Source organism: Typopeltis vanoorti, chromosome 19 (genome assembly GCF_054136105.1).
Source record: "Typopeltis vanoorti isolate ZY-2024b chromosome 19, IOZ_Tvanoo_1.0, whole genome shotgun sequence".
NCBI lineage: Eukaryota > Metazoa > Arthropoda > Arachnida > Uropygi > Thelyphonidae > Typopeltis > Typopeltis vanoorti.
In genome coordinates this window covers 93,626,019-93,652,860 of record NC_143567.1, presented here as the reverse complement: position 1 = coordinate 93,652,860, position 26,842 = coordinate 93,626,019, and the positions used below count along the sequence as shown (strand labels likewise).

General features: G+C 35.0%; 1 protein-coding gene across 1 annotated transcript in view; it reads left to right on the top strand.

Moving 5' to 3' along the window:
* Sec24CD (COPII coat complex component secretory 24CD) overlaps positions 1-26,842 on the top strand; it is a 400,801-nt gene that overhangs the window by 91,663 nt on the left and 282,296 nt on the right. Inside the window, exons 5-6 of the mRNA XM_090409481.1 lie at positions 4,252-4,360; positions 17,453-17,580. Coding sequence (XP_090265607.1) covers positions 4,252-4,360; positions 17,453-17,580 — 237 coding nt within the window. The remainder of the gene's footprint in view (positions 1-4,251; positions 4,361-17,452; positions 17,581-26,842) is intronic.

Below are 26,842 nucleotides of genomic sequence, written 5' to 3'. Positions count from 1 at the left end.
GAATAAGAGAAAAATTAGTCAGAACACTAAATTAGCTGTATACAAGACAGTGTTCAAACCAGTTTTAACTTATGGATCTGAGAGCTAGATCAGAAGTAAAACACTTGACCAAAGACTAGAGACCGCAGATATGAGAGTCCTGAGAAAGATTAGAGGCGTGAACAGATGGCATCAATGGCAATATCATATTAAAAACGAGGATATTAGGAAAGTAATTGGCATTGTCAGTATCCAGGAATGCATTAGCAGAGCTAATCTCAGGTGGTATGGTCACTTAAACAGAATGAGCGAGGAAAGATTAGGAAAACAAGTGTTCTCTGCCAGGTTGGCAGGAAAACGACCTAGAGGAAGAACAAGATATGGGCAGATTGATACAGTACAAAGTGCCTTAGATGATAGAAATATAAGATCTGGTAATGTTGGAATCTTGACAAGTAACAAACTGATTTGGAGGAAAATTATAGATAGGAAGTTAGGAATGATGTAAATTTTTCATGTAGTACTATCATATCCTGTACACCCCTTGAGGGAACATGTCAGGAATTTGATGATGATATACATGATGTCCCAAAATTCATGCAAGAAGTAATTTTGATAGAAAACACAGGTTTTTAATTAAAAATTGTAATTTCTTATTGATTCATAAAGTATACAGTATAGGTTTATGCATGGAATAGCATATCGGGTAAATGGCCTCCACGGCTTTGCTGGCACATACGCACTCTTTTGTCGAAATTTTCCATGACCGTTTTTACATAAATGTGGCTGAATTTCGTTGATACAATGCCCAATTTCCTCCTTCAAGGCGTGGGTGGTCGTGGGCTTGTTGGCATAAACCTTAGACTTCAAAAAACCCCAAAGATAAAAGTCCAACGACGTTAAGTCACATGATCTTGGCAGCCAATTCTGATCACCCAAACAGGAAATTACACAACCAGGAAATGACTCATGCAGTAATTATATTGTTTCTCGGGGTGTATGACATGTGGCACAGTCTTGTTGAAACCACATGTCGTCCACATCCATATCTTGCAATTTAGGCACAAAAAACTGGATTATCATGTCGCGATAGTGAGCACCATTAACTGTTATTGCCTTACCAGTCGCATTTTCGAAGAAGAATGGACCAATGATGCCTCCAGCCCAAAATCCGCACCAAACAGTGACACATTGTGGATGCATTTGTTTCTCAACAATCACTCGTTGGTTTTCTGAACCCCAAATGCAACAATTTTGTCAATTAACGTAGCCATCAAGATGAAAATGAGCCTCATCGCTGAAAATGATTTTGTTCAAAAAATAAGCATCCACTTGTTGTTGTTCCATAATCCATTCAACAAACTCTCTTCGCTGTGTGTGTGCTCAAGTAGGCTTCAGTTCTTGAGTCAATTGAACTTTGTAAGCATAAAGATGCAAATCTTTTGTGAGAATACGCTGTAGAGAGCTTCTCGAAATGCCCAATTCAAGACCACGGTGCCGAATTGATGTTCCTGGACTCTCAGCAACGCTCTCACGAACTGCTTCGATGTTTTCTGTTGAACGACTTATTGAAGGACGGCCAGAGTGTATAAGATCACTAATTGATCCAGTTTCCTTGAATTTTTTAATTAATCTTTTCACAGTTGATGAAGATAAATCACTATTCCGACCATATTTTATACGAAAATTGCGAACTGTAGCTGCCAAACCTTCATTATTTTTAAAATTTTGCTCAACAATGAAAATGCATTGTTCTTTCCTGTAGCACTCCATTTGTAATAACCCTGAAGTGTCAGCTGTCACGCTATCTTTTTTTCCTCGTTGGCAACACTTTACTGCACAAATGGCGCTAAATTTAAATCTTGCATGAATTTTGGGACACCTTGTATTATGTATTTAAGATACCAAGTAATTTTATATAAACTTGGTTTTTAATCCTATTTTCCAAGTGAGCAAACAGATAAGTCAAGTTTGCGCCTGCATGTAGTGCAAGTCTGAGGCAACTTGTGGTAAAGGTGGATTAAGTTCTGATCACTTTCCTTAGTTTCCCCTTAATGTAAAGCACATCCCCTTGCGGAGACGTATGATGCTATGCATTAAAGGCAATGGTCACTACCCATACTGGTTTCCCTTTAAGTGTGGGGATACCTTTCCAAAAACTCGTAAAATCCCCTGGATCACCGAATAATGAGAGAAACTCAGAAACGCTCATTTGCTCATCTGGAAGGGTAACAGCAACAGCCGTGCTTCAGTTAATTTCACAGGCTACAGCATTGCCATTCATACCCCACCACGCGATCCCTGGGTGACAGCAACAGCCGAGCCTCAGTTAAAACTTCACGGGCTACAGCATTACCATTCATCACCCAGGCTTCCAACCGGTTTTGACCTTTATTGAGGTCTTGTCATCGGGAGCTTGACCTGACAATGCTAAGGTTGAAGTAATGCAGAGCTTATAATTTTACCTAAACAAGTTGCCACAAGATGCTTTAACCTTATTAAATAAAATCTCAGGATGAGAGATAGATGAAGAAAATTTTTTAACTTGTATATATTATGTATTCAAGATACCAAGTAATTTTATAGAAACTTGGTTTTTAATCCTTTGAATACATAATATACCCAAGTTAAAAAAAAACTTTCTACATCTATCTCTCATCCTGAGATTTTATTTAATAAGGTCAAAGCACCTTGTGGCAACAAAATTCTTTTTGTAACAACATACACAAATACAATACAACAGTGAGTGAAACTAAAGTACTATCTAGGTGGTGCACCCTCTATGGGCAGTTGCAGGTGGCCTAGGATGTAAAGAGGGATCTCTGATAATAGATGAAATATTGGAGGCATTAAAATTTGTTTTAATCCTTTCTCATTGTCTATAATATTCCATTAAACCTCCAACATGAAGCCTTATAAACTAAATTTGCTAAGTTTGGCTTGAGATAACAATCATTTTCTCTTTCTCTTCCCACTATTATAAGTGGGAAAATGATAATAACTTATGGGAAATTGATCACTTCTGCATGATCTCCACTCTTTTTACATGGAAAACTTCAGTTGTATAAGAAGAATAGAGACCAGTTAGTTTCTAATTCCATTGTGTAGTTAATTCATGGATAAATGTTGTTCAGATGAATTACAAAGTCCCATCACCATTCATCATGAAAAATTGGCATTGTACGAACCTCCAAGACAGGGTATACAAGATATCTAGCAGTGTGGAAAAAAGAAATTGAAAATTAGAATACCTCATTTTCATCCTGCCAAATGGTGGATATAACAAAAAAAAAACAAAAAAAGAAAACTGTTGATAAAAAAAACAAAACAAAACAGCTTCCAAGGATCACTAAATGAACAAAGAAAAACAAGAATACAAAAGAGTGATATTATCCCTTTACATTTGTTTGGTCACAGGTTTTTGGATTATATAAAAATATATATAAATTTAATAAAAAAAAAAAAAAAAAAATAGAAAGACCTTAGCTCATTCTCAGTACTAATGTGCTGCTATAGGTGGCTAACATTGTGAATAGAGAGAATAACTAAGCTGTACCAGATTAAACCTGAAGTTAAACTGTTAGTCAAGTATGTTAAGCATTTGTATAGAGGAAGTCATTCTCACTCAGCTCAGCTCTGCAATAGATTATAGTCATCTTACATACTCCATCCCATAGAGTGGGTATTATTGTGGTTCTGCTTTAACTATCACACATTATCACTGATTGCCTTCATTTTTTCCAGGAGAACGCTCATTATTTTAGTGCCTTTAACAATTTGTACTTAGGAAGATTTTTAATACAAATAATTAAGTTTTATTATTATTATTAATTCATAAACATTTTACACTATTTGTATTTTTTCATGAATACACTTTTAGCTTAATGTCATTGTTTTATTTAACTGTTGACATGGCCCATCATAGTCTTAGTTGGTCATGTTTCAAAAAAAAAAAAAAAAAAAAATCATCTTACACCATTCCTTTTTAGCTGTTTTCTTAGCACCATCTGTTTCTAAAATTTGTCATTTACCTTTAATAGTCCTGAGTGTATTTGCAGTGTCTTATCAACACTCTTTGAAATAACGCGACTTTTTCTAGGTCATATTTAGCAATATGCAAGTATAAACTATGATTGTTAACACATAAGACCAGGAAGCTACCATGACTGCTCCCCAAGTTAATTTTTATGAATTTTTAATTCCCTTATATTACTTAAAGTTATTTTTTAATATTCATAATGTTTCTACATTTTGAATTTTCTGTTTTGTTAGATTCAAGTGATTGAGGATGATAAGAAACTTCATACCGGTGAATTTCACACCAACACAAGAGGACAGGTACCACCATTAGTGACAACAAAGTTTATTGTTCAAGATAAAGGTACACATCTTTGTTGATTGTTTCTCTTGTTTGAATCTGTGTTGTTTTCCTATTATTGTACTTTTTTTTTTTTTTAATAAATTTCTGTACACATCTAGTATAAGAGCATTGAGAATTTTTTTTTATCATTTAAGTTACAGTGCATATGTCATGAATGTACATTCTCTTTGGAATGATTCAGCATTGAATGGCTGCACTTGAATGAATATATGTGTGAGGCATAATGTTTTTGACATGTATTCATTTTTGAAATTATGGATTCTACAACTGTGTTAAAATAATTCTTTTTATTATCCTAACGTTTCAATCTTCATATCAAGATCATCGTTTGGAGCATACATAAATATACAAGACAAGCTGTGTTACATTTCAAACTGTAAGCTAGAGAAACAATGATTTGATCACATGCTACTCACTGGCATGACCCCTAGTGAATAAAAATAAATTATATCAAGCTAGATTTAATTTATGATTACATGAATAAACATTCTTGCTTACAGATGGTTTTCTTTCCACTAACAGTGATGTCCTATTTCTATTATTACAATTGTTATTTTTGATTAAAAAAAAATTATAAATTACAACATGAATAAACATTCTTTCTTAGATTTTTTTCTTTAACAGTGATGTCCTATTTTTTAGTATTAAAGCTGTTATTTTAGATTTAGGATCCTGGATTTTCTACAGTCCTGTTTATAGTTCTTAGAGAGGAAGGATTCGTGGGACGAATATATGCCTTCCATATGTATGGGATTTTTACACCATCATTATTGTTTAGATTGGGGTGGTTGATAACGATCTCACAAGCTTCCTTAAATTTGCGTTCATAGCATGTTTTGTAGACAACTAGTACTTTTCCAGTTAATTCTATGTAAGGTGTTCAAGGGCATGATCAGAAAGGCCAGCTTCACCATAATTATTATATTTGATGTGTTGTTTATGTTCTTTTTGTCTGATTAGAATTGTGCGTCCTGTTTCTCCTATGTATGGTATGTTGCGGGTGCAGTAAAAGTGGTATACTCCAGGGTGGGCCAGCAGAGGGAATGGGTCTTTGAATGAGTTGAGTAAGCTTTTTAATTTTGCAGGAAGTTTAAAGGTGGCTTTGAGATTGTATAATTGTATATCTGTTTATTTTGTCTGATGTCCCTTTAAATGTAGGGAATGGTTATAGTTTTACTGTAGTCTGGTTTGTCTTTGTTTTTATTGAGATCTTGTAGAGAATTTTGTTAATAGTGTTTTGGCTGTATCCATTAAAGGGACATCAGACAAAATAAACAGAGTACTACAAAAATACAACCTCAAAGCCACCTTTAAACCGCCTGCAAAATTAAAAAGCTTACTCAACTCATTCAAAGACCCATTCCCTCCGCTGGCCCACCCTGGAGTATACTGCTTTTACTGCACCTGCAACATACCATACATAGGAGAAACAGGATGCACAATTCCAATCAGACAAAAAGAACGTAAACGACACATCAAATATAATAATTATGGTGAAGCTGGCCTTTCTGATCATGCCCTTGAACACCTTACATAGAATTAACTGGAAAAGCACTAGTTGTCTACATCACACCAAAACATGCTATGAACGCAAATTTAAGGAAGCTTGTGAGATCGTTATCAACCACCCCAATCTAAACAATAATGATGGTGTAAAAATCCCATGCATATGGAAGGCATATATTCGTCCCACGAATCCTTCCTCTCTAAGAACAACTATAAACAGGACTGTAGAAAATCCAGGATCCTAAATCTAAAATAACAGCTTTAATACTAAAAAATAGGACATCACTGTTAAAGAAAAAATCTATAAGAAAGAATGTTTATTCATGTTGTAATAATAGAAATAGGACATCACTGTTGGTGGAAGGAAAACCAACTGTAAGCAAGAATGTTTATTCATGTAATCATAAATTAAATCTAGCTTGATGTAATTTATTTTTATTTTTTTCACTAGAGGTCATGCCAGCGAGTAACATGTGATCAAATCATTGTTTCTCTAGCTTACAGTTTGAAATGTAATGCAGCTTGTCTTGTATATTTATGTATGCTCCAGATGATGATCTTGATATGAAGATCAAAACATTGGGATAATAAAAAGAGTTATTTTAACACGGTTGTAGAATCCATAATTTCAAAAATGAATGCTGATCACCGTGTAACACTAAAATAAAGGTTTTTGACATGTAATTCTGGTCATCAACACTATCTCAACTTTTTCTTTTTTTTAAAAAAATTGTTTCCTCCTTTTGGTCTAGAGAAGCATGTATATAGTGAATTCAAACATTGTCTTTGTGTTGCTGATTTTAGCTAAGTAAAGTTCAGGATGCTCCACTTACACCTTCAATATTATAGGCCTTGTAGTGTTAAACATGCCATTTTATGAAAGCAGTATGGTGTGAGAGAACATTTTCCAGGTATAGCATCTTCAAGGTATAAAGTTATTTTTGCCATTGTGTTAGCATTTAATATAACTTTACATCCTGAAGATTACAAATTATGCACTTTCTAAGTTTTCCTGAAGATGGCAATAGAAGAACAAATGCATAATTTGTTTTGTTACTGTCGATGGCCAGGCATGCAGTTTGTGGCTTCTGTATCTATGTTTCTTTCTTTTTCTCTTCACAAAATTTCATATTTGGTGACTAAGAGGATTACTATCCAAAAAGCTGGACTTACAAGCTACAAATTTATTTGTAGTTTGTAAGTCATCATCATCAAATTCTTGATATGTACCCTAATAGGGTGTACAGGATAATTATGATAGTACTATATGAAAAATTTACCAACTTCCATTACCAACTTCCGATCAACAATTTTCCTCCAAATAAATTTGTTATCTGTCAAGATTCCAGTTCTTTATCAGATTTTATATTTCTGTCTTTTAAGGCACTTTTTACTGTATCAATCCATCTGCATCTTGGTCTTTATCTTGTCAACCTGACAAAGAACACTTGTTTTGCCAAGTGTTTTCTAATCTTTCCTCTTCCATTCTATTTAAGTGATTGAGATTAGCTCTACTGACACATTCCTGAATGCTGACAATGGCAAGTTCTTTTCTGATATCCTCATTTTTTAATATGATACTACCATGGATGCCATCTGTTTGCTCCACTAATCCTTCTCAGAACTCTCAAATCAGAGGTCTTCAGTCTTTGATCAAGTGTTTTATTTCTAACCCAGCTCTCAGAGCCATAAGTTAAAATTGGTTTGAATACCTTCCATACCAGCTTTACTAATTCTGTTGTCTATCTTCACTAAAAATTGTGCCTGAATAGCTGAAATGTTTGACTTGTTCTATAGGTTCACTTCAGGATACAGTTGATGTTTTCAATATTTCTGCCTATTTTCATTGTCTTTGTCTTTTTATTGCCGATTTTCATACTAAATTTATTACAACAGTTATTCAATTTACTCAGAGAATCTTGCACTGGATTTATGCAGAAGTATAAAATCATCTGCATAAAGTGAAGAGCGAAAATTAACATCACCAATTTTGATATCAGATTTAATATTGCTTTCCTTCATAATGAATGAATAACAGTTGAGATAATGTGCACTCTTGTTGCACACCTGATTTGACCTAAGCCATCTTCTTGTATCTCCTCCAGTTCTAACTGCTGACATACGGCTTAAATGGAGACTATGCACTGCTTGATATAATGTCCCATTTACACCATATAATTGTAGAGTTTTGAAAAGCTTTGCTCTTGGCACCCTGTCATGTGCCTTTTCTAGATCTGTGAAACTTTAATACAAATCCTTGTTATTTTTCAGGATTTCTCAACTATTTATCTTAAAATGAAAATGAGATCCTGACAACCTCTATTTTTCTTGAATCCAGCTTGTTCTTTACCATGCTTCCCTTCCACAATTTTTTGTTAGCTGTTTCTCAAGTATACTTGTACCAATCTTGTATACTTGTACAATTCTACCTTTCCACATTTCAGATTTTGATGACTTTTTCTACTTCAAGTATGGATATGAATTCCTGCTGGGACAGCTCTACCACTGCTTTGACACTTCTTGTTTCTTTTAGCAGTCTTTCAAAGTAATTACTCTGGGCATCTAGAATGTCCATCTTCAGTTTTCATGTCGCCTTGATCATTATTAATTCCTTTTACGGTATTCTCTCTTCAATTTCTAAGCTTTTTCAATAGCCTCCAGAATATTTTGCCACCTTCCTGGTATTTATTTTCCATGTTCTTACCAAAGTCTTTCCATGACTTTTGTTTAACTAATTTTACACAATGCTCACTTTCTTATATTTTTCTCTCTATTATAAGAGCATAAGCTGATTTACTTGCCAAGAACTTTCGATACGCTTTCTTCTTTTCCTTGACTGCCTCTAACTTCCTGAGTCTGCCATACAGTTCTGATTTTCCTGATTACACATATTAGATGTTTTAATAACTTCAACTCAATAAGTTATGAAGTTATCAAAACATTTTAATATATGCAATTAATTGTTAATAGACTTTTGTTGTGTAAAACATTTCTATTTTACACAACAGAAGTCTATACCAGTACTCCTGAGGATGTGTCACAACTTACTAAACTTGTCAAGTTTTATTATTATTATTAAGAGAGACCTCCAGGGAGTCAGAGACTCATCGAGAGAGGCCACATACTACACGCACCAGCTATCATACTTATTCTTGAATTCATTCACACTGCTTGCAATCACAACATCCAAAGGCAATCAATTCCAATCACGTACCACCCTCAAAGAGAAAAATCTAGCCTTAACACACTTCTTGGAAGCCTTCATTCTCAGCTTCCAAGGATGAATTCTTGTCCTTTCAGCACCCTCCATAAATTGAAAAATTCCATCAATTGAAATCCTGTATAATCCTTTCAGAAGTTTGTAAGTCTCAGTCATATCACCCCTCTTTCTCCTGTTTGCTAGTGCGTGCAGTCTACAAATCTCAGTCTGTCTTCATAATCAGTATTCCACAATCTTAATATCATTTTTAATTGCTTATTTTTTTAAAAACTTTATTTACATCATAATGTGGTGTCACTCTTTCTGAGCAATAAATACAAAATGTTATTTTCAGGCAATGACAATCAAGGAAAAGAAGGAGTAGCCATAGTATTCAACACAAAATACGAGGCTAATCTTCTTGAATGGTAAACAGTATCAAGTAATGATGTGGGCAAATATCAGAACGGGGAACTGAACAATGAGACTTATTTGTGCCTGTGGTCTCACAGAAGGTTCTACTAAGGTAGAAGTGGAGGAATATTTTGATGCTTTAGAGAAAGCAACTGACACAATGAAAAATGAAAAGTTGGTCCTTGTTGGGGATCTAAATGGCAGAGTAGGAAATGATTGTCAAACATACAAAAATATTTTGGGAAAATTTGGAGAAAAGAGCTAAGCTATAATAATAGAAAATACCTGTTGGATTTCTACTCAAGGCATAGACTGGTTATTACTAATACAATTCCAACATAAAAATGTGCACAAAGTCACATGGAGAGAAGAGGCAAGGAATAAGAAAAGTCTCACTGACTATGTTATTTTTGATAGTGATGTTTTCTCCTTGGTGTAGGACAGTAGAGTGTACAGAGGATTTGAAATTGGGATCACCATTTAGCCTTGAGGAGGATAAAATTGAATTTCATATGGAAAAGAAGAACATGTAAGAAAGTTTTAAAGCGAATAAAAGTTAAGCAGTTCTCAGATGTGAACTGTAGACTAAAATACACAAACATTAAGAAAAAATGAAAGAGTTTGAGAACAGGAACCAAACCTTGGAGGTTCATTGGCAAGTCCTGAAAAAAAGATTGATTCAGCCAGAGAGGCATGTGGTGAGGTTGCCTATAACAGTGCTTCCCAAACTTCTGGATGTCAGGACCCCCTTTGGAAAAATTAAAATATTTCATGTTCCCTCTCGAAAAAAAATCGTAATATTTATTGTATTTATATTCAATACAAAACATACACAGCGAATATTGCAAAAATCAAATGCAAATATTACATTTTTAGCATCTTATATACATATTTGACATGGCACATTATCTCATATTTTTATATAGATAGATATATTTTTATCGTACATTTGCAGTACAAGAACATAAAACGATTAGTAATAAGAAAAGAATTAAAAACAAAAAAAGTTTAGTAACAATTTAATGTGATAGATGTGTTTCAACACTGTTACAACAGTATCAGGTGAAATATTTGAAACTGCAATTCTTAGATTTCTGCTTTGAAATGAAACTTATATGAATATATTTACTAATATTCATTAAGTGCGAAATACACAGGAAGCAAAATTTGTGAAGCAGCACCAATGTGTGATTTTTTCCCCATTAAAATATAAAAAATAATAAAAAAAGAAATAATAAATAATAAAAATTAAATACGTTTCTTTTAAGATAGAAAAATCTACTTAGTCTTAAAAGATTTTAAATTTGTTTTCATTATTTCATGGCCCCTCCTCAACAAAACCTATGGCCCCCAAGGGGGCAGCTGCCCACAGTTTGGGAAGTACTGGTCTATAACACAGGAAGTTGAAGAGTTAGTGAAGGAAAAGAAAAAGCATATCGAGCGTTCCTGGCCAATCAGTCAGCTTGTGCTCTCAGAGAATATAGAAACAAATGTAAAAAAGCTAAACACTGTAAAACTAGCTAAACAAGTCATCGGAAGACTTTGGTAAGGATATTTATTTTCTATGTTCTTACCAAAGTCTTCCGACTTTGGTAAGAACATAGAAAATAAATATCCTTACCAAAGTCTTCCGATGAATCTTGAATAGAAGGAATTATAGTAATATAATACCTATCATTCAGATTTAACAAGTATCAAAAATCCCGCTAAAATACTTGTCTGTTAATAAGAGAAATTGAGTGTAAATGAAATAACATTAATGTCTTTTCCTTTAAATTTTGAATATTGTATTATCTAGTGTTTTGTATGAGAAAAATAGAAATTGTACATGTGGTGAATTATGCATAAGTATACCAAGGTCAAGCTTAAGTTCCAGACAAAATAAGAGGATTAATTAGTGACCGGAGGCTAACATGAACGCAAAGGTCAACGTTGCGTAGGGGTTTCCTGTGGAAATGCAATGACAAGCAACAGTATTGGGTGCAGAGTATCGAGGTGCCGAGTGGACGATGATGTAAGTGCAGGAAGATCATCGGAGCCGGATATATAGAGGTTTATGACGCTGAAAAGGGACTTTTTTCCTGTTGTTTCTGGAGAGTCGATGTTCCAGTATGGTCAGGAGTGGAGTGTCCAAGTGCAGTTATGTGGTCAAGTAGAATTCCGACGTGAGATTTAGGACTCCGTACAGCAATGAAGTCAACGTAACCCGAAGGATTATGTGGAAAACACAAGGTCGTACAACGGCAGCTGAGCTTTGCAAGGATCATAAGCAATGAATCATGACCGTATTCCCAGACCTGAGAAACAAAGGCCAGAGGAACGTAGCAGCAAAATGAAACTTGTCTAGGAAAAAATTGATGTGAAATTACGAGCCACAGGAATTCAAAGGATGTTCGCAAGTAAAAGCCAGAGAGATCCTGACTTCATTACCAAGTAAGAACTTTCCATTTGTCTAGTAGGAAGAAAATTAGTAAATTTTGTGACGGTGAATGAAAATTAACTGGAATTGTACTTTATGTAGTAATGCAGGACTTTAGGAACTATACAATTAGATGAGATCGATTACTCTGTGCTAGAGATCATAGCTAAATTACAGAGTGTAATACTAGAATCTGATGTTAATAGATAATTCCTGAACCTGAGTTTTATGTGATGATGATCTAAAATAAGCTAAAGTTTTAAGGGGTAAGTTTCTAGGCATGTGGTCCCTGAAAGGCTCAAGATTAGTTAAGGGACAGGAGTATATATATTATATAGAGTTGCTTTATAGACCCTATATGCTAGACTCAGTTGAATTTATTGAATGACAATTGTATATCTCTTTTTCTTAGTAATGAATAAATTATTTTCTTGTCAAACAAATAACTGATCATTAAATTCAATGCACTGCTCATAAACAGAACCTATGCATATGTATTTTGATATAGTCACAATTGCAAAGTGAGAAACATACATGATTATAGTATGGGAATAAGATAGAGAATTAAGGATTGTGTACCATACTGAGTGTTTTAATCTTGGATAAAGAAAATTCTCTTATCCTGTAAATTTTGGTGGCACAGCTTAAACAAATAAATTTCCAAAATTTTCAATCAGATTGAGCACTAGTAATCTAACAAAGAATTTAGCTTTAGCCCGAGGCACTTTCTTTGTTATTCGAGTTTCGCACACTCTAGCAATATGTTAGTAGCAGCCATAAGTTTGGAGTACTACCAAGGATTAAGATTAGACAAGGGGGAAAACATAACATATAAGTAAATAACAAAATTAGCAAATTTTTCAAACATGAAGCCGAACAAGAATTGTGAGATTTAATTGATAAAATAATTAATGTAAAAATTTGCCACTGTAAAAAAATATTAAATTATTTTACAGTGGCAAGATATTCTGGAGGCTATTGAAGAAGCTCAGAAATGGAGGAAAGAGTGCTGTAAAAGGAATTAGAGATGACAAAGGTGACATGAAAACTGGAAAAAAAGACATCCTTGATGTATGGAGTAATTACTTCAAACAAATTGCTAAATGAAACAAGCAGTGACAGCACAGTGGTAAAAAAACACTGACCAGGCATGCAGACAGGAATACAAATCCATACTTGAAGTAGAAAAAGCTTGAAATGCAGAAAAGCAGCCACAGTAGATGGTATTCAACCATAAATACTCAAGTATGGAGGTAATAAAAGTCTTGCAGTTTCTGCACTCATACTTCAGAAGGCCTGGACAAAGGAATGAATTCCAGATGATTGATTGGAGTACAGCTCTCATAGTACCCATATACAAAAGAGGAAATAAAACAATTTGAGAATTACAGAGGTATATCCCTACTGAAGATTCCTGATAAGATTTATGCAAGTATACTTGAGAAACAGCTGACAGGATCAGATTTTCACTTTACGACAAATAGTTGAGAAATCGTGGGAATATAACAGAGATCTGTATTTAAGTTCTGTAGTTCTGCAAAAGGCATATGACAGGGTTCAAAGAGAAAAGCTATTCAAAACTCTACAGTTATATGGTGTCAGTGGGGCATTATATCAAGCAATACTTAGTCCTTATTTGGGTTGTAAGTCAGAATTGAGGGAAGTACAGGGAGATTGTTTAATGTGTCAGATGAAGATGTGCATTTTCCTCTCTGTTATTCATTATCTATATGGATCATATTATGAAGAAAAGTAGTATTAAACCTGGTATCAAAATTGGAGATGTTAATCTCAGCTCTTTACTTTATGTAGATGTTATACTTCTAAATAAATCCGGTACAAGTCTGCAAGATTTCTTGACTAAATTGAATAACTATTGCAATAAATATGGTATGAAGGTCAGCAATAACAAGACAAACACAATGAAAATAGGCAGAAGCATTGAAAATATCAACTGCATTTTTAATGGAGAACCCATAGAATAAGCAAAACATTTCAGCTACTTAGGCCCAAATTTTAATGAAGATGGTAATAGACAACAGAATCAACAAAACTAGTATGCCAGGAAGTCAACTAAATAAGTTTATATGGAATAAGAGAGAAATTAGTCAAAACACTCAATTAGCTGTATTTTAACTTATGGATCTGAGAGCTGGGTAAGAAATGTAACATTTGACCAGAGACCACAGATATGAGAGTCCTGAGAAAGATTAGGGATGTGAACAGATGACATGTATGCAATATCATATTAAACATTGAAAATATTAGGAAAGAACTTGACATTGTTAGGATCCAGGAGTGCATTAGAAGAGCTAATCTCTGGTAGTATGGTCATTTAAACAGAATGGGAGATGAAAGATGAACAAAACAAGTGCTCTTTGCCTGGTTGGAAGGAAAAAGATGTAGAGTAAGACCAAGATATAGGTGGATTGATACAGTACAAAATGCCTTAGAAGATAGAAATATAAGATCTGATAATGTTTGAGTCTTCACAGGTAACAGATTGATTCGGAGGATAATTGTAGATAGGTAGTTAGTGATTATTATTATTATCTGAGACATCCAGGGAGTCAGAGACTCATCGACGGAGGCTATAAATCATCCATACCAGCTATTATACCTTTCCTTAAATTCATTTACACTAGATGCACTTGCTACCCCTAAGGAAAAATTATTCCACTCACTCACTGCTCTGTGAGAAAAACGGATTTCTTACCCTTTTCTTGACTGTGAACAAACTTAACTTCCATGGGTGCTCCCGTGTTCTCTCCCTACCTTCCATATAACGAAATTTTTCATCAGTTGAAATGCTATAATACTCGATAAAACCCATCTGTAATGATGTAAGTTTTCACGTAGCACTATTATATCCTAAACCCCTTGAGAATACTACATATCAGGAATTTCATGATGTGGTCTCAATACCAAAAATATTCCACAAAATCCAGTACAAGTCTGCAAGATTCCCTGACTAAATTGAATAACTGTTCTAATAAATTGGGTATGAAAATTAGCAATAACAAGACAAAGACAATGAAAATAGGCAGAAGCATTGAAAACATCGACTGCATTGCGAATGGAGAACCTATAGAATAAGTAAAACATTTCAGGTACTTAGGCACGAATTTTAATGAAGATGATAAATTAAATATGGAAATAGACAACAGAATTAGTAAAACTGGTATGGTTGGAAGTCAGCTGAATAAATTTATGTGGAATAAGAAAAAAAATTAGTCAGAATAATAAATTGGCTAAATTTATTTATTTATTCGTATGGAGTTTCCTCCTTTTTTCTCTCCCGTCTCTATTGGGGCGAGTTGAGCCCCTCATGGGGGGGTAAGTATTTATGGCTGTAGATCCATGTGTGTTCACGGAGCCAGTTTGCCTGCTTGCGGGATGAAAAACGCCAGATAAACTGGCGGAAAAACTCTTCTGCCCATGCCCGAGACCGGCTAACTTGGCTATGGCTGAGGAAGATCCTCAAATTCTTCACGTCTTTGAAGGGAATCGAACCTGGGATACTCCTTCCCCAGTCATATGGTTGCGAAGCGCACGGCCACTAGGCTAACTGCACGGACATTAGCTAAATACAAGACTGTGTTGAAGCCAATTTTAACTTATGGGTCTGAGAGCGTGGTTAGAAATGAAAGACTTGAAGACATCTGATATGAGAGTTCTGAGAAAGATTAGTAGATTGAATGGATGGTATCAGTGGCAGTATCACATTAAAAATGAGGATTATTAGGAAAGAACTTGCCATTGTTAACATGCAGGATTGTGTTAATAGAGCTAATTTCAGGTGGTATGGTCACTTAAACAGAATGGAAGAGAAATGCTTAGCAAAACAAGAAAAAAGACGTGGATGAAGACCAAGATGTAGATGGATTGATACAGTATTAAATATACCTTAATAGACAGAAATATAAAATATAATAATATTGGTATCTTGACAGATATCAGATTAATTTGGAGATAAATTGCTGATTGAAAGTTAATAATGGTGTAACTTTTTCATGTAGTACTATCGTAATTATTCTATACACCCCCAATGGTACACACGAACAGAGGACTACACAGGGAAGAGGTTGAAGCATGGCAACCAAAAGTAAGCCTAAATAGTGCTCTTCCCCACTGCATTAAAAGTATCTTAAGAATGGAGAATGAATGCTTTCCATATTTCGGACTGTTTTTATGTAATCAAATTTACTAAGATTTGGCTATGGATTTTTGTAGTTACTTAGGTTGAGGCAGATTCCAAGAATAGTCCTTTGTAATTCTTGTTGCTATGGTGGTGTAACGACCTTTTCCAACGTATCTTGTGGTAGGTGTCCAAAGCATGGTCAGCATATGAATGGCTATAGTAGTGGAAATAGATGTAGTCTTTGTGTTTGGCAATTCTGATGCTGGCTGTGCTGTCTGTTTGGCCATATTAGGATAGTTTACAACTTGCAAGGGTCCTGGTAAACACCCGACAGGTCTAGGGACTGTGGCAGAGCAAATAAGGGATGCCAATTTATGTGTCTGCAAGTGGTTTTAAAGGTGAATTTTTTTAGAAAGATTTTTGTTAGGTGTTTTTTTTCAGATGTAACCTAGATATATGAAATAGTGATAGTTTTGGTGTCTTTGTTGTGGAGGAGAGGGGTTGTGTGGTTTGGGGTTTTTAATATTTTTTGGACATGGGGAGGGTTGTAGTCATTGTCTAAGAAGGTTTTGCAAATGCAGTCAAATTCATTGCACCTGCCAGTGAACTTTAATTGCACATATTCTCTGGTTGGCTTACTGTTTTGTAGAATGTAAAACAAGTTTCTTATGGAGAAAATCCTAAGCACCTTTAATATGAAATTAGCCAACTTACTTTTAGATGAAAAACTCTTTTGAAAGCTCCTTGTATCTTAGAAAGGATTTGAATTCAGGTCTGCCCAACTGAAAGAATGCCACATCTTTGTGACTCTGCTTTGACGATGTCTTTTAGCGTGTATTATCCCAAAGACACCATTTCACCATGCTATTCCAATTCTGCTTGAAATGGAACAGTTTAATAGCAAGCCAATGATAATTTAGCCCTGTGAGTGAGTTAAGAGTTAATTAAGAAGGAACACTGCTCTGGAAACCAAAGATGAAATACTCCAAAAAGAGACAACATGAACAATGAACAACAACATGAACAACTTTGGATATTGTATTTTAAGTAATGCAATACCATGGCAATTCATGCCCAAAGGATGGATGGATATGGATATATATATATATATATATATATATATATATATGGTTTTTATTGTTAGCCCCGTGAAAGGATTAAAAAAATTCGTTTTGAATGAAGGTTTAGGACAATCTTATTTTTTGTTGTCGTGATTACTATAGATATTTACGTGACTACTATAGATATTTAACCATACACTCTTCCATAATGTATTCAAATATATATTTATTGAAAATGTTTATAGCATTGTTCTTAAAATTTTATGAATGTGTGTGTGTGTGTGTGTGTGTGTATTCAAGCTGTTCTTGACTTAATTGTATAAGATGCTTAAAAGTATTTCTTTATTTCCAGGTATCTGTAGCCCATGTTTTATTAGATCAACCATCTATAATGTTCCTTGTACATCAGATATGTTGAAACAAACAGCTGTTCCTTTTGCAATTACTATTTGTCCTTTTGCTCGTGTACAAGCAGAAGAAGTAAGTATCAAAATTGTATCATGGTGATTTCATTGTTCTCTGAACTCAAGACATAAATTTTCTTTTTGATCTAATTTAATAGCCACGATAATTGATTAATACTTAAATAAATCGCTCACTGTGTACAGTAAACTTAAACCAGTCAGCTGATCATTGGGATGATTGGTCAGATGATCAAGAATAAAAGCCAAAGTCAAATTGTACTATAAGATCAGTGATGCATGGATCCCAAAAAATGCATCAGTGCTCTTCTACTTCACTTGGTCATATTCACCAGTAAACTAACATATGCCTTATCAAACATTGGGGAAAGATCTTTAAATAAACTACAAAAATGTACAGGTCCAAGCATTGCTCTTTCTGCTTTGAATGTAGTTATTTGCAGATATTCTTGTAGAGCAACATTAGGTCATTGTGGGCCTTCTCACATTGTTCATGCGTAATACAGTTTTGCACAAAGGCAATATTCAGCCTTTATGTAAAACTGTATTGTTTGGCCATGGCATCTTTCCTTAAAATTATTCTACTGAACTTGTGATTGAATATTGAGCTAAAAGTTCTGTAGTTTCACTTGACCATCACTGTCTTCATTATCTTCATTTTTTTAAAATTTCCTTTATATATTCGTTCATTCATTCAGTCATATTTCTCAAATTCCTTACAATACAATCAAAGATATCACTTGACTATTATACTTGTTTGTGTCTTCTAATAAGTCGAATAAAAAAAAAAAGCATCTTTCCTTTATTTGCTGAATTAGGCATGAAAAATATTGCTCTGGAATAGGAATACATTTAATTTAGCAGTTCCAAGAAAAAGAATTTTATTGCAGATTCTAGCTTTATGGAACATATGCCACTTTCTAATGGAGCACATGACATTTGATTATATACAAAGGCTTGGTACATTTTGTACTGTATCAGGCTTTCATGTATCAGTGAGAAGGCTTGATACATTTTACTGTCCTCCTTAGAGAGTATATAAAGATGCATACAAAAACTTTTCCAAGATCACTGAATTTTAACCCAGGTAGTTTTTTTCTTTTCTTTTCATCCCTTCTTCCTATCTTCTCTTACTTGTTGGCTTCTTGTTAGCATCCTCATCACCTGGAGATAACTGTTCAAAACTCCCAACTAACTCACATGCCCATTATCCAGATGCACAGCAAAAGTCAAGTGACAAAATGGCTGCCATTAATAACTACATTATTAAGGTATTGCATAGGAATACTGTTATAAACAGACATAAAATAATACACATCTTATTTCTGTGTAATTCCTTCATAAGGATTACAGTATTACTGCCTGCAAGTTTACTATTTAAAATATATTTCAGTTCCCTTTACTTTGGTGCCACGTAATCATATGGCGGTTCCAGTAATACCACCTAAAGCATACAGTTGCATTAATTAATTAAAAAAAAAATATAACACCATTTTTTTAAAACATCATCATCATCATCATCAAATTCCTGCCATGTACCCTCAAGGGGTGTACAGGATATGATAGTACTACATGAAAAAAATTACATCATTATTAATTTCCTATCTACAGTTTTCCTCCAAATCAGTCTGTTACTTGTCAAGACTCCAACATTATCAGATCTTATATTTCTATCGTCTAAAGCACTTTGTATCGTATCAATCCACCTATATCTTGGCCTTCCTCTGGGTCGTTTTGCTGCCACCCTGGCAGAGAACACTTGTTTTGCTAATCTTTCCTCGCCCATTCTATTTAAGTGACCATACCACCTGAGATTAGCTCTGCTAACGCATTCCTGAATGCTGACAATGTCAAGTTCTTTCCTAATATCCTCGTTTTTAATATGATATTGCCATTGATGCCATCTGTTCATGCCTATCATCTTTCTCAGGACTCTCATATCTATGGTCTCTAGTCTTTGGTCAAGTGGTTTATTTCTGACCCAGCTCTCAGATCCATAAGTTAAAACTGGTTTGAACACTGTCTTGTATACAGCTAATTTAGTGTTGCGACTAATTTCTCTCTTATTCCATATGAATTTATTCAATTGACTTCCCACCATACCAGCTTTACTGATTCTGTTGTCTATTTCTATACTGAATTTACCATCTTCAGTAAAAATCGTGCCTAAATAGCTGAAATGTTTTACTTGTTCCACAGGTTCTCCATTCACAACACAGTTGATATTTTCAATGATTCTGCCTATTTTCATTGTCTTTGTCTTTTTATTGCTGACCTTCATACCATATCTATTACAACAGCTATTCAATTTAGTCAGAGAATCTTGCAGACTTGTAGCAGATTTATTTAGAAGTATAACATCATCCGCATAAAGCAAAGAGCTGACATTAACATCTCCAATTTTGATATCATGTTTAATACCACTTTCCTTCATAATGTGATCCATATAGATAATGAATAACAGAGGGGATAATGTACATCCTTGTCTCGCACCAGATTTAACATTAAACCATCTTCCTGTACTTCCTTCAATTCTGACTGCTGACTTACAACTCAAATAAAGACTAAGTATTGCTTGGTATAATGCCCCATTCACACCATATAACTGCAGCGTATTGAATAGCTTCTCTCTTGGCACCTTGTCATATGCCTTTTCCAGATCAACAAAACTTAAATACAGATCTTTGTTATATTCCCATGCTTTCTCGACTATTTGTCGTAAAGTGAAGATCTGATCCTGACAGCCTCTATTTGGCCTGAATCCAGCTTGTTCTTCACCAAGCTTTTCTTCCACAATTCTTCTCAACCGTTTCTCAAGAATACTTGCATAGATCTTGCCAGGAACACTCAGTAGAGAAATACCTCTGTAATTCTCACATTCAGTTTTATTTCCCTTTTTATATATGGGTACTATGAGAGCTCTACTCCAATCATCGGGAATTCGTCCCTCTGTCCAGGCTTTCTGAACTATGCAGTGCAGCCACTGTAATACTCTTATACCACCATACTTCAGCATTTCTGGTCGAATATCATCTACTCCTGCTGCCTTTCCACATTTCAAGCCTTTGATGGCTTTTTCTACTTCAAGTATGGATATGTATTCCTGACTGCATGCCTGGTCAGTGTTTTTTACCACTGTGCTGTCATCACTGCTTGTTTCATTTAGCAGTTTTTCAAAGTAATTACTCCATACTTCAAGGATATCTTTTTCTCCCGTTTTCATGTCACCTTTATCATCTCTAATTCCTTTTACAGCACTCTTTCCTCCATTCTTAAGTTTCTTCAACAACCTCCAGAATATTTTGCCACCTTCTTGATATTTATTTTCTATATTCTTGCCAAAGTCCTCCCATGACTTTTGTTTAGCTAGTTTTACACAGTGTTTAGCATTCTTGCATTTGTCTCTATATTCTCCAAGAGCAAAAGCTGACTTATTTGCCAGGAACTTTTGGTATGCTTTCTTCTTTTCCTTCACTGCCTCTTTAACTTCCTGTGTCCACCAGGGAGTTCTGATTTTTTTATCCTTACAAACCTCACCACATGCCTCTCTGGCAGAATCAATCAATGTTTTCTTCAGAGTTTGCCACTGAATCTCCAAGGTTTGATTCCTGTTCTCAAACTCTTTCATTTTTTCTTCAATAATCTTTGTGTATTTTAGTCTACAGTTCACATCTGACAGCTGCTCAACTTTTATTCGCTTTAAAACTTTCTTACATGTTATTTTTTTCAATATGAAATTCAATTTTATCCTGCTCAAGACTAGATAGTGATCACTTCCAATTTCAAATCCTCTGTACACTCTGGTGTCCTGCACCAGGGAGAAAACATCACTATCAACAATAACATAGTCAATGAGACTTTTCTTATTCCTAGCCTCTTCTCTCCATGTGAATTTGTGCAAATTTTTATGTTGGAACATGGTGTTAGTAATGACCAGTCCATGTCCTGAGCAGAAATCCAACAGATATTTGCCATTATTATTAGCTTTGCTCTTTTCTCCAAATTTTCCCAAAATATTTTTGTATGTCTGACAATCATTTCCTACTCTGCTATTTAGATCCCCAACAAGGACCAACTTTTCATTTTTCATTGTGTCAGTTGCTTTTTCTAAAGCTTCAAAAAATTCCTCCACTTCTACCTTAGTAGAACCTTCTGTGGGACCATAGGCACAAATAAGTCTCATTGTCCAGTTACCTATTCTCATATTTGCCCACGTTACTCTACTTGAGACTGCCTGCCATTCAAGAAGATTGGCCTCATATTTTGTGTTGAATACTATTGCTACTCCTTCTTTTCCTTGATTGTCATTGCCTGAATATAACATTTTGTATTTATTGCTCAGAAAGAGCTCACCAGTTTTGGTCTTTTTTGTTTCAGTCACCCCTATTATGTCGAGCTGGTACTTATCTAATTCCTCAGCTAGCTCCATTTCTTTGCCATTCAGGCTTCTTACGTTGATAGTACCGATCTTTAACGGCGGTGATGTTGGGTTGGGGTTTATTTTCAGATTTGTTCTAGTAGCTGACTTTTCGCTGTTCACCCTGGTTCCCTGGCGAAAACAACGGGGGCCTTGTTTAACCGGGCGACGCCCCAGCCGGCATGAAATTTTGTCATGTTGTACCATCATTCTATATTTTGGTTTAACCAATAAGAATACAATTTGGTCGGCTAAATCCCAAATTGCCAGCCCATCCTCGTCCGTTCAGTATCCAAGTAGATACCCAACAGGGTGCACCACGAGAAGGTGAGGATTGGACATTAGGTCAGAAGCCCTGGTCGGTTCTCCGCATTCCTTTAAAGGCTATGTGGAGGTCTCCTCTCAGTTATACAGCTTTGACCCTTAAGCACCCCTGTTTTTTAAAACATTATCTGCTAATGCCCTTTTTAAAAATATTTTTTTATTATTCCCTATAGTGAGCTGGCGAGGTTGTTTACACCTATCTAACTTTTGGAGACTGAGGGAAAAGTTCAATCTATAGCCAATCAGAGATAGCTGGCCAGTACTATCACTAATTTTACATGCCGTCTGGTGAAGAGAGGCAGCTGACAAGTGCTTCCATATTGCGGTCTCTAATCCTAACACTGCGTTTACTGTTTGAAATAGTGTGGGTTTTCTGTGCTTGATTTTCTTGAGTTAATAGGATGAAAAACCCAAGTTTCTGGAAGAAAAAAAAAAAAAAACCTGCTTGCCTGTACCAAAGATCAACTAACTCAGGAACCAGTCTAAAAAAGGCTTAGAAAAAGTTCCTCTAGGAGGCAACTAGAAATGAACTTAGCACATTTTTTCCCTTTGGATGGGCTAGCATCTTGGTTGCACGTGCCACGTCCACTGAACTACATAAAGCTCAATTTGCAATTAATAATTGAAAACAAATATATTTATATATTTTAGATGATTTTATTATATAATGAAATTTAAAACTTCTATATGAAACTTTTAATTCAGTATATATAATACTGTAAAAAAAAAAAAAAATATGGGGGAAAAAAAGACCAGAGGAAGCCAAGATCTAGGTAGATTGATACAATAAGAAGTGCTTCAGAAGTGCCTGAAATATAGGATACAATATTGCAGTCCTTACAGACAAAATATTTATTTGCAGTAAAATTGTCAATAGGAAGTCAATAATAATTTCAACACTATCATAATATACGATAAACCCTCATGAGATTCATATCAGGAATTTGATGGTAAAGAATTCTTAAATACTGTGATCAATTTGACAAGCAGATTATACATTTAAGAACAGTATATAATCTTTGTAAGGAATTTTTTTTGTAGTTAGTGTGAAATACCACTATGGACTTCAACTTTTAACTGTTCTGCAGCTTGTTATTAAGAGTCAGTGCACTGTGAAGTGCATGCTGATCTTCTATACAGGACTTGAAAATTTTGTGCTGGTTCACTAGTTAGCTGTCAGCCTGAATGGAGTGCTATGGCCACCTGATATTAGTATTAGGTAACATCTCCATTGAGTCCAAGGACTCTGCACCACACAACCAATTGCCTGTAATAATAAAAATAGTAATAATAACACTTTTTTTTTTTTTCTTCCCCTGGGGTGCTTAAGGGTCAAAGCTGTATAACTGAGAGGAGACCTCTACATAGCCTTTAAAGGAATGCAGAGAACTGACCAGGCCTTCTGACCTAATCCTCACCTTCTCGTGGTGCACCATGTTGGTATCTACCTGGATACTGAACGAACGAGGATAGGCTGGCAATTTGGGATTTAGGACAAAATCCCAAATTGCATTAAATTTTGGGACAAAATTTCATGCCGGCTGGGGCATGGCCCAGTTAAACAAGGCCCCCGTTGTTTTTGCCAGAGAACCAGGGTGAACAGCAAAAAGTCAACTACTGGAACAAATCTGAAAGCATGCCCCAACTCAACATCACCAGAGTTAAAGATCGGTACTATCAACGTAAGAAGCCTGAATGGCAAAGAAATGTAGCCAGTTGAGGAATTGGATAAGTACCAGATTGAACATAATAGGGGTGACTGAAACAAAGACAAAAACTGGGGAGATCTTTCTGAGCAATAAATACAAAATGTTATATTCAGGAAATGACAAGGAAAATAATGAGTAGCCATAGTATTCAACACAAAATACGAAGCTAATCTTCTTGAATGCAAAGCAGTCTCAAGTAGAGTGATGTGGGCAAATATCAGAATTGGGAATTGGACAATGAGACTTATTTGTGCCTATGGTCCCACAGAAGATTCTACTAAGGTAGCAGTGGATGAATTTTTTCATGCTTTAGAGAAAGCAACTGACACAATTAAAAACGAAAAGTTGTTCCTTGTTGGGGATCTAAATAGCAGAGTAGGAAATGATTGTCATCCATACAAAAATATTTTGGGAAAATTTGGAGAAAAGAGCAAAGCTAATAATAATGGCAAATACCTGTTGGATTTCTGCTCAGGACATGGACTAGTTATTACTACCACCACCATGTTCCAACATAAAAATGTGAATAAATTCACATCGAGAGAAGAGGCAAGAAATACAAAACGTCTCATTGACTATGTTATTGTTGATAGTGATGTTTTCTCCCTAGTGCAGGACACCAGAGTGTACAGATGATTTGAAATTGGAAGTGATCACTATTTAGTCTTGAGCAGGATAAAATTGAATTTCATATTGAAAAGAATAACATGTAACAAAGTTACAAAGAGACGTTTCGTATTCCTTGAAGATTATTGAAGAAAAAATTAAAGAGTTTGAGAACAGGAACCAAACCATGGAGATTGGCAAGTCTTGAAGAAAACCCTGATTGACTCAGCTAGAGAGACAATTGCTGAGGTTGTCTGCAAGGATAGAAAAATAATCAGACCTTCATGGTGGACACATGAAGTTAAAGAGGCAGGGAAGGAAAAAAAGAAATCATATCAAAAGTTCCTGGCAAATAAGTCAGCTTGTGCTCTTAAAGAATACAGAAACAAATGGAAGAAAGCTAAACACTGTGTAAAACTAGCTAAGCAAAAGTCATAGGAGAACTTTGACAAGAACATGGAAAATAAATATCAAGAAGGTGCAAAATATTCTGGAGATTGTTGAAGAAGCTTAGAAATGGAGTAAAGAGTGCTGTTAAAGGAATTAGAGATGATAAAGGTGACATGAAAATGGGTGAAGTATGGAGTAATTACTTCGAAAAATTGCTAAATGAAACAAGCAGTGATAGCACAGTGGTAAAAAATACTGAACAGGCATACAGTCAGGAATAAATACATATCCATACTTGAAGTAGAAAAAGCCATCAAAGGCTTGAAATGTGGAAAGGCAGCAGGAGTTGATGATATTCGACCAGAAATGTTGAAGTATGGTGGTATAAAAGTCTTACAGTGGCTGCACTGCATAGTTCAGAAAGCCTGGAGAGAGGTACGAATTCCCGATGATTGGAGTAGAGTTTTTGTAGCACCCATATATAAAAAGGGAAATAAAACTGAATGTGAGAATTACAGAGGTAGTTCTCTACTGAGTGTTCCTGGCAAGATTTACGCAAGCATACTTGATAAACGGTTGAGAAGAATTGTGGAAGAAAAGCTTGGTGAAGAACAAGCTGGATTCAGGGTAAATAGAGGCTGTCAGGATCAGATCTTCAATTTAAGGCAAATAGTTGAGAAAGCATGGGAATATAAAAAAGTTCTGTATTTAAATTTTGTTGACCAGGAAAAGGCATATGACAAGGTGCCGAGAGAGAGAAGCTATTCAATATGCTACAGTTATATGGTGTGAATGGGGCATTATATCAAGCAATACTTAGTTTTATTTGAGTTGTAAGTCAGCAGTTAGAATTGAAGAAAGTACAGGAAGATGGTTTAATGTTAAATCTGTTGTGAGACAGTGATGTACATTATCCCCTCTATTATTCATCATCCATATAGATCACATTATGAAGGAAAGTGATATTAAACATGATATCAAAATTGGAGATGTTAATGTCAGTCCTTTTCTTTATGCGGATGATGTTATACTTCTAAATAAATCCACTACAAGTTTGCAAGATTCTATGACGAAATTGAACTGTTGTAATAGATATGGTATGATGGTCAGCGTTAAAAAGACAAAGACAATGAAACTAGGTAGAATTGTTGAAAATGTCAACTGTGTTGTGAACAGGGAACCTGTGGAAGAAGTAAAACATTTCAGCTACTTAAGCACGATTTTTTGTGAAGATGGTAAATTAAATATAGAAATAGACAACAGAATCAACAAAGCTGGTATGGTAGGAAGTCGATTGAATAAATTCATATGGAATAAGAGAGAAATTAGTCGGAACACTAAATTAGCTGTATACAAGATAGTGTTCAAACCAGTTTTAACTTATGGATCTGAGAGCTAGATCAGAAGTAAGACAATTGACCAAAGACTAGAGACCGCAGATATGAGAGTCCTGAGAAAGATTAGAGGCATGAATAGATGGCATCAATGGCAATATCATATTAAAAATGAGGATATTAGGAAAGTACTTGACATTGTCAGCATCCAGGAATGCATTAGCAGAGCTAATCTGAGGTGGTATGGTCACTTAAACAGAATGGGCAAGGAAAGATTAGCAAAACAAGTGTTCTCTGCCAGGTTGGCAGGAAAACGACCCAGAGGAAGACCAAGATATAGGTGGATTGATAAGGTACAAAGTGTCTTAGACGATAGAAATATATGATCTGATAATGTTGAAGTCTTGACAAGTAACAGACCGATTTGGAGAAAAATTGTAGATTGGAAGTTAGTAATGATGTAAATTTTTCATGTAGTACTATCATATCCTGTACACCCCTTGAGGATACATGTCAGGTATTTGATGATGATGATAACAT